Here is an 8,484-nt window from a genome sequence, read left to right as displayed (position 1 = left end):
TCAATATAAAATGGAGGAAAAAACGTTTTGGAATATCTTGTTCCTGCTCCCTCTTAAGATACCTCAGGATGTTTCCAGGCTTTACAACCCCTGGCCAATGAGTTTGGGGACTCCTGACTGCTGCTGCCCACTGGCACGTCACGCGTCTCCTCCTTAAAACCAAACTGACACAATCAGGATACTGATGCCACCACCACCGCTGCCCTAGAGGTAAGCTCCAGCCCCTGGGACTGCCAGAAGCTTATCAGGTAAATATCCAAAGAAAAGGAAAATGACCAGAGACAAGAGAGGTGACAAAAACAATTATGCTGTAGACCAGGGCCCATCTCAGGGAGGCTGCTGCCCAGAGGCCCCAGGACCTCCCCCACTCCTCTCACCAGCAGGAGACAAAGTCAGTATGGGGCTTCAGGAAGCTAAAGCCCCAAGAGAAAAAGGAGGGGGGTCTACTTTAGAACTTATGTACCAAAGAAATACCAGGCCTAGAAAATATAATACTCATTCTAAACTATTTAATGACTTAAAAATAGTAATAAAAACAAACTCCTAGAAAGAGAGGAAAAAATAAAAGAGAACAAAGTAAGACATAGAACTAAAAACACTGTCTATAAAAACATGAGAGACTCCTAACTCTGGGAAACGAACAAGGGGTAGTGGAAGGGGACGTGGGCGGGGGGATGGGGTGACTGGGTGATGGGCACTGAGGGGGGCACTTGACGGGATGAGCACTGAGTGTTATACTGTATGTTGGCAAATCTAACTCCAATAAAAAAATATACAAAAAAATAAATAAAATAAAACACTGTCTATAATTTGACCCAATGGGAAATGCAAAATTTATATATTAAAAACATATATGATAAATTACATATAATAACTATGTACAGCATAACAAAACTTATATTCCAAAAAAAATTGTATCACCAAAACAAAACACGGCACTGACGGACTTCTCTGACTCCACAATACAGGTTCTGAATTAACTTCAGAATTTGCTAAATTGTACCAACTGACAAAACTTCATAAATTTAATCAAAACTGGGGCTCAAATCATAGTTATACCTGGAGATTCCGCTAAACTTAAATACTGCTCTGCCCAAACTGAAAAAGTAGCTAAATACAGGGGAAAAATAGGTATGTCTCACTCTAACTATAGACTCACCTATACTTCCACTACTCAGAGTACCACTGTCCTAAAATACCCCACTTTGGGCAAGGATGCTCTGACACAATTAAGTAAATTTTTGGTGCTTAATTGGACTCGGTACAATGGGACCCACAAAAACCAGTTAAGATAGTGATAGGCCCAATGGAAGCTGGAAAAGAGACTCCAGAGAGTAAAACTTCACATAAAAGCTAATCAGAAAAGGAATGACTGCCACACTACTTCTCTGTTTGACAGCCTAGTTGTGTCTGTAATGATCCCCGGGGCCAATAAAAGCACTTCACAGTGGGTTCCAACAATCTTAACAGGGTGGCCCATCCAGGAGGGCTCCTGCTGCACTGAGTGTGCCTGCCCCTAGGTGTCATTACTATGTGCTCACACATGGAGAAAGGGCCTGTAGGGAGGTAATTAACGTTAAATGAGGTCACGGGGATGTGGCCCCAATCTGGTAGGACTGGTGACCTTAAAAGCCAGAGGAAAGGCCATGTGAGGACACAGCACAAAGGTGGCAGCCAGGAAGAAATCATCATCTGTCTGCCAGCACCTTGGGTCTGAGACTTCCAGTCTCCAGAATGACGTGAAAACAAAGCTGTTGTTTAAGCAGCCAGAGCTGATTCACACAGTCCACACACCCAATACCCCATATGAATAAATCAATAACATTATCCAATCAACAACCCGGTGACTGTTCTGAGCTTACAGATCTGGCTGACCCTGTTCTGTTCAGCACCTGTTTGGACAACTTCTCAGCCAGCCAGCCTCTACCCCGAAGGTGAACACTTCTTCCCCAGGCTGCCTGTGAGCGTGGCTCCACAGCTCTGCCGCTGCACATGATCTCTGCAGACAAGATCTTCACTGCACCCACCTTCCTCCAGTAGCACAGCTATGACGGCACATCGATGACAACCGTGTCCGAGGAAATTCATTCCACACATTCATTACGGACATACAAATCCAACATCTCTAGTACTAATATTAGAGATAGTTTAGTTTCAGCTAATACTACACTTAGTATTATTTGGGGGCTCGTTTATAAATTTTATCTCACTGGTACTGTTAGTTACAAATCAGTCCACCTTAAATGGGGTTCTTGCCAACAAAGACTAAGGTCTACTCAAAATATTGTGAACAGCACGAGCTCAGCACAGCTACTGAGGACTCTGTAAGACAGGACGGAACCCAATCTGGGCCCTCTGGCAGAACTCCACTTGTAGGAGGTGGCAGCTTCTCCCATCCTCTGTCCCTTGCCAGATGCTTTGGTGTTGGAGAGGGCCAGCCCTCCTCCAGGCCCTTTGGCTATCTGGAAAGCCCTTTGAGTTTAACAGAGAGAACAGTTACAGGAGTTCATGAACCATAAGAAGGATGCCACTATCCATCACACATTACTTGAGAAACATTACTTGGCCAAACTTCGGGGGAGGCGGGGGGGAGGGGTATCTTAGCACTGATGAACAAATGGTCCCATCTCCAAATTCATTATAAACTGTTGAGTCACTGCCTAAAAATGGTCTCCTTTGGGATAAAGAACTCTTAAGACTCTCTTGTCTCACAGACACCCCAAACAAAAATCAAAACCACACATCTCTACACATAAAAGGGCCACAATACAAGGCACTTGTATTCCTTACTCCCTTCAGAGTTGCAGACAATACTGTAAGACACACACATTTCATTTCTCGAATTATGCAAGGCTAGGCTCTGGGAAGAGATATTCCACAGAACTTTCATGCCCCAAACATGCCTCCAAAACCTGGTTTAAGTAAAAGACATAAGGGTTGCTTCAAATAACTCCTTTCCAAATTCCAATATGAGAAACCCCTAAATGGGTCTCTCTCTTGCCTTAGTAAGAAGCCTCTTGGCCAACTCACACCTCACATTAACACACTGTTTCAACCAAACATGGCAAAAGCTGAGGACCCCATCAACTTGCAAAGGATACCATGGTCACACAACCAGACAACATGGTCCCACACTGGCACCTCATGGTGAAGACAACTCCACCCCCTCTGGCTAAAACTTTCAACCCCAGCAGATGTCCATGGATGGCCTCTCCTAAGACGAAATTAGACACAGGACCTTTTTGCTTTCTTGCATTAGGAATCCTATTTTGTTCCTGAGGTGACTTTTAAAAAACTCCTGAGGAGGAGGGGCCGGGGAAAGCAATCATGTGATTAGAACGCTAGAAAATCTGTTCCATCCCTTAACCTCTGTGGAGGCAAGAAGGGCTGGAGATGGAGTTCAGTCATCAACGGCCAATGATTTCATCAGTCAGGCCCCTGTAAGGAGCTTTCACAAGAAGCCCCAAGTAAAGTGCTTCAGTGGCTTGCCAGATTGGTTAACGCATCATGATGGCACAAGAGTGACAAGCCAAGAGGCCATGGAAACTCAGTGTGCTGTTCTACATACCTTGTCCTTTGCATCTCTTGCATTTGGCTGTTTCTGAATTTAATCCTTTAAAAAAACAGGGAATATGCTTTTTTTTAAAGATTTTACTTATTTATTCATGAGAGACACGCAGAGAGAGAGAGAGAGAGAGGCAGAGACACAGGCAGAGGGAGAAGCAGACTCCCTGCAGGGAGCCCGATGCGGAACTCCATCCCCAGACCGAGGACCATGTCCTGAGCTGAAGGCAGATGCTCAACCGCTGAGCCACTCAGGCGTCCCATTAACAGATAATACTGAAGTGCTTTCTTAAGTTTTGTGAGCCACCCTAACAAATTATCAACCCCGAGGAGGGGGTCATATCTCTGATTTACAGCCAGTTGATCAGGACAGGTGACAACCTGGCATCTGAAGTGGACTGTGCGGGGGTGCCTGTGGGGGTGCTGTCCTAGGAGACTGAGCCCCAACCTGTGGGATCTGTGCTAACTCCAGGTAGTTATGTCACAACTCATGGTGCGGAAAACAAGATTTTGATATCAAGAACTGTTGCCGAGTAGAGGAAAAACATTTTTGTCTTATACATACAACTACCACACATACACAGGCATGTATGTACAGGTGTGCTCAAGCGAGTGCGTGTGTGTACACACACAAAATATGTACGTACGCTAAATACATACATACAAATATGTAAAACGTACACTAGCATTAATCTCCCTGTATTGCCTGTCCCTAAGTCATCTCTACAAATTAAAACCTTAGAAGTGCAAACTCATACAGGTGGGATACTGTGGGAATTTAAATGAGTAGAGCACCAATAAGCCCAAACAGTCCTGCTTAGTCAGTGCTCAGGGTATCTCAGCTGTGCTGATGATTACGAACTGCTTTCTAACATGACCCATATTTAATTTTTCTTATTTTCTTCAAAGAAGAAATCTTGCATCAGTCCAGTAAATGGGAAACGTAGAGTCACTTCCTTTGGTAGCAGGTCACCACGAAAACTCGGCAATGGAATACAAATGTTAAGTCCCAGTGAGCACATACTGCCTATTCGGGGCTGCAAACTCAAGGCTACTGTTTTAAAGGGAAAAGTACCAACCATTGGAGGGAAGGAGAGGGAAGAAGGTTCAGCACTAAATCCAGACTTGTCATCAAAAACAATCAGAAGGCAGGAAACGATTATGTCAGGGTGTCCCTCAATGCCAGTTGATGAAGTGTTCCTACCTCTCTGAAACAAGTTTCTCAACCTGGCGTAACTATTCGGGTTACATGGGCATGATTACTTAGGTCAAGATAATGCTTTGCTAGGAAAGCAGGGAGGAAACTGTCCTGAGCATTTGAAGGATGTCTGGCAGCATTCCAGGTCTCCACCCACTAGGTGCCAGGCACACCTCTGTCCCACCTGTGACAACACTGCCCCAGTGTCCCTGGGGGATGACATCATCCCGGGATGACAACCAGGGGCACAGAGAGTTATAATCAGAATGACGAGAGAAAGTGAGAGGGATCGGGGAGGGGCCTCTACGAGATCTGGTGGTCAGGACACAGCTGGCGAGGTGTTCATTTTACACAGAAGGGGCGACCTTGTGAGTGGCTGAAATGCCCAAGAACACCAACCAGGCAGACACAACAGCAAGCAGAGGCCAGAGGCTGGTCCGTGTGTGGGGAAATCACTAGACGCCCAGCATGGCCAGGGCAGAGTGAGCCCAGGGAAAACACTGAAGGTGAGTGATGAGGTCAGCAGAAGACAGAGGGGCCTCTTTATTCTTAAACATTTTGTGACGAAATACTAACCTATCCAACTTTTCTAAGAGATCACGTTGTTTAGAATAATACCTGTTGGCACTGAAGGCAAAGGCCTTCTGGAGGCCTGCCTGACTCACTCTCTTCTTGGAGAATATCCCATCACTCACAGCCCTGCTAAGGACACCTGAGCCAATCAGGCTCACACAGTCAGCTCCCTCTCTGGAATGTGAAATAAGAACCTCAGACAGAGGCCAGTGTGTACCAAGCACTGGGGTGGGAAGTCCTGACAAGTACCGGCTCGGGCGGCCATCCCTGTCTCAAGGACACCCCACACAGCCCAGCAGCAGACAGAGAAAGAGAACAACATAAGCATGCAAAGATGCGGAAACGAGGAATCTGGGGGCCAGTCCTGGCACAACCTGATGAGGCAGAAAAGACCTTTCTGTGTATAGTGCTGTGAGCAGAGAGAGCCAGAGACAGAAGCCAGGACAAGAGACCAGAAGCCAGGACCTAATCATGGTGGTTCCTAGTTCCTCTATCAGCCCCTCAGAGGGCCCAGCTGGAATCCTGGCTTTGGCTTCTGCCAACAGCCCCCTTTCCTCCCATTACTTTCTAGGAGCCAAAGAAGAACCATTTCTTGCCCAAAGAGACACAGGAGAGCAGGCACAAAGAGATAAGTCTAGAAAATGACTGAAGCTGCAGGCAGGAGGCAGGGGAAGGCTCCAGAGGCCTTCTTGACCAGCCAGGCCTGGTGCCACAGGGTGCTCTGACAAGGAGGTGGCAGGACCCCCATGGAGGAGTCGGGTGGACTTACCCAGAGACACCAGGAGTCCACAGTTTTCCAGCATCACCTCCTGGTACAGGGTCCTCTGGGCCGGGTCCAGCTGCCCCCACTCCTCCTGGGTAAATATCACGGCCACATCATCAAAGGTCACAGATACCTGGAAAGTCAAACAGAGGTAGCAGCGTTGGCCTGGGGGCTGTTGCCTGGGATCACAGCTCCTCTCTACATCCCTGGTAAAGATGCAGTGATCAAGGCTCAAATCACCGAGTACCTCCTGAGGGCCAAACTCTGTGCAGGGCTCAAGGGGGAGGTGGGCAATGCTCTGGATGTAATATAGGAACGTATGGGAGGAACCTCCTCCCTGGGAGCCACTGGAAGGCCACACAACACAATGGAAATGACGCGAGGACTGGGAGATGCAGACAGCAAGGGCTCTACGACATCAGAGGAGTGAGTGAATAATGATAGTAACGGTATCAGTAACAACAGCAGTACCTGAGCCTCAGTGGTCCTGCTAGCTGCCTGCCCCATGCTGAGGGTTTCACATCCTGGTTACAGGGACTACAAGTCCTCAGTTCTTAAGTCAGTCTCCTGTGGCTTGCATCCAAACTCTTGAAACCCGACTCTGCCAGCTGTGTTACCTTGAAGACATCACTTCATTTCTCTGAGCCTCAGTTTCTGGATCAATACAATAATAGTTCCCACTTCACCAATAACAGTTGTGAGATTTAGACAAAAAATACTCAGTGCTCTGCATGTTCTGGGATTTTCATTGTTTCTTCCACAGCCTGTGAGGTAAACATTTCATCACCTCCATACTAGTCAATGATAGGCTAAGGGTGCTCCACCAATTCACCCAACGTCTTGCATCTTACAAACCAGAGGTGAGATTTAGATTAGCACAAATTAGCACAGACTTAAGAGTAATCGAGGTACTCCTCCAAAATCAGAGTGATTAAAGTAAGGAGTTTATAAAGCTTCTACCCCCAATATATTTGTGAACATGGACAGAGGAGCATCGCCCTCATCACTCTCCTCACAGGTAAGGCATCTGAGGGGGTGGCAGTTCCTTGGGTAAATGGCGGGCAGTGATGTCCCCTGGGTCTCCCAAGCTAAGGGGAGGTGCCACAATGAACCACTGGCATCTTTTTCCTTCCTGAGCTCTGACACCACTTCCCCCTGAGGCCAGGATACCTCAGGGAGGGGGAGCACAAAAGGCTACATATAACAGGGGAGTTGACCACAAAGTTTGTTGGCTAAGGGTGAGTGGAGCCTCCTGCAAACCACCCGCAGGATCTCGCCTTTCCAACGGGGCTCCGCGGCTGAGAGGACCCAGGGCAACCTCTCAGCCCTCCCAGACCCCTAAACAACCACCGAAGTCGGCCTCTGTCCATGCACTTCTCTGTGTCTGCAAAGCTGTCCCCCCCTGACGCCCAAGGTCGCCCGCTGGAGGTCAGGTGGAACAGCGTCGCGGTAGGGGGTGGAATTCACTCTAAGAACGGCAGAAGCATCATTCATTCCCACAACTTACTGAGCAATGAGAGACCAACCCCCTCACAGACGTGGAGGTCGGTCAGGTGGCACGCCAGCCCCGCACGCCACAACACACGACTGCGGAGACGCGTCGCGGGAAGTCTGGACGCCAGGCCCCTGCAGGCCGGCCTCCGCCCTCGCAGAGCAGCAGCAACCCTGAAAGCGACGTCCACTTACCTGGGCCTGGCCGGTCGGCGGCGCCGCCATCGCGGGCCCTGGGGTCAAGCGCCGGGGTCGCTGCTAGCCCCACCTCTGCTCCGCGTGCCCCGGAGACTTGGCGACTGGTGGCAGTCCAGCGGCAGCGCCCCCGAGGTAACAGGCACCGCGACTCGGGGCGCCGCCCGTGGCAACCGCGGTGATGAGGGCGCTGCAAGGGCCGTGGCCTGGCGAGAGGCCGGGGAGAGGCACCCCCGCTACACAGGGTCACGGAGCCTACAGAACGCGAAGGCGAGTCCTAGCCTTCTTGCCGGCTCGCTACCCACGAAAGGCCGAAGAAGCGGTACCCGCCCAGTCCTCAGCAAGTCAAGGCCGTCCCAGTGCGATCCGCCGAGGGAAATGGCGGCGGCAGGGAAACACTCGGAAGTCCCGCCCACGTGCGCGGAAGGAAACACTCCTGCCCGGGGCTGTCTTGGCCTGCGCCGCCTCAGGTGCCTTCTGGGTAATGTGGTTTCCCTCCTCTGTAACTCACCTCGCAAGGCGGGTCTTCAGGGGGAGTCTTCCTCTCAGGGAAAGGAGCACAAGCAACTGAGCAACCCTAGCTGCCTTTTAATAGTGGGCACCATTCATTAGCACCAGTGGGGAGGAGCGAGAGCCTCCATTCTGTGCCTGGGAAATTCAGGCTCGGGAGGCAGGAATGTTTATCAGGATGGAGATCAAT

The 8,484-nt window shown here is 49.4% G+C and overlaps 1 protein-coding gene across 1 annotated transcript in view; it reads right to left on the bottom strand.

Moving 5' to 3' along the window:
- The window catches only part of LOC121478774, a 56,355-nt gene extending 48,176 nt beyond the window's left edge, over positions 1–8,179 (bottom strand). The window contains exons 1-2 of the mRNA XM_041734069.1: positions 7,785–8,179; positions 6,105–6,231 (exon numbers count right to left, since the gene is read on the bottom strand). Of these exons, the coding sequence (XP_041590003.1) occupies positions 6,105–6,231; positions 7,785–7,814 (157 nt within the window). The 5' untranslated portion in view covers positions 7,815–8,179. The remainder of the gene's footprint in view (positions 1–6,104; positions 6,232–7,784) is intronic.
- Between the last annotated feature and the right edge of the window lie 305 nt (positions 8,180–8,484).

Source organism: Vulpes lagopus, chromosome 2 (genome assembly GCF_018345385.1).
Source record: "Vulpes lagopus strain Blue_001 chromosome 2, ASM1834538v1, whole genome shotgun sequence".
Taxonomy (NCBI): domain Eukaryota; kingdom Metazoa; phylum Chordata; class Mammalia; order Carnivora; family Canidae; genus Vulpes; species Vulpes lagopus.
This window is presented reverse-complemented; position numbering and strand designations above follow the sequence as displayed.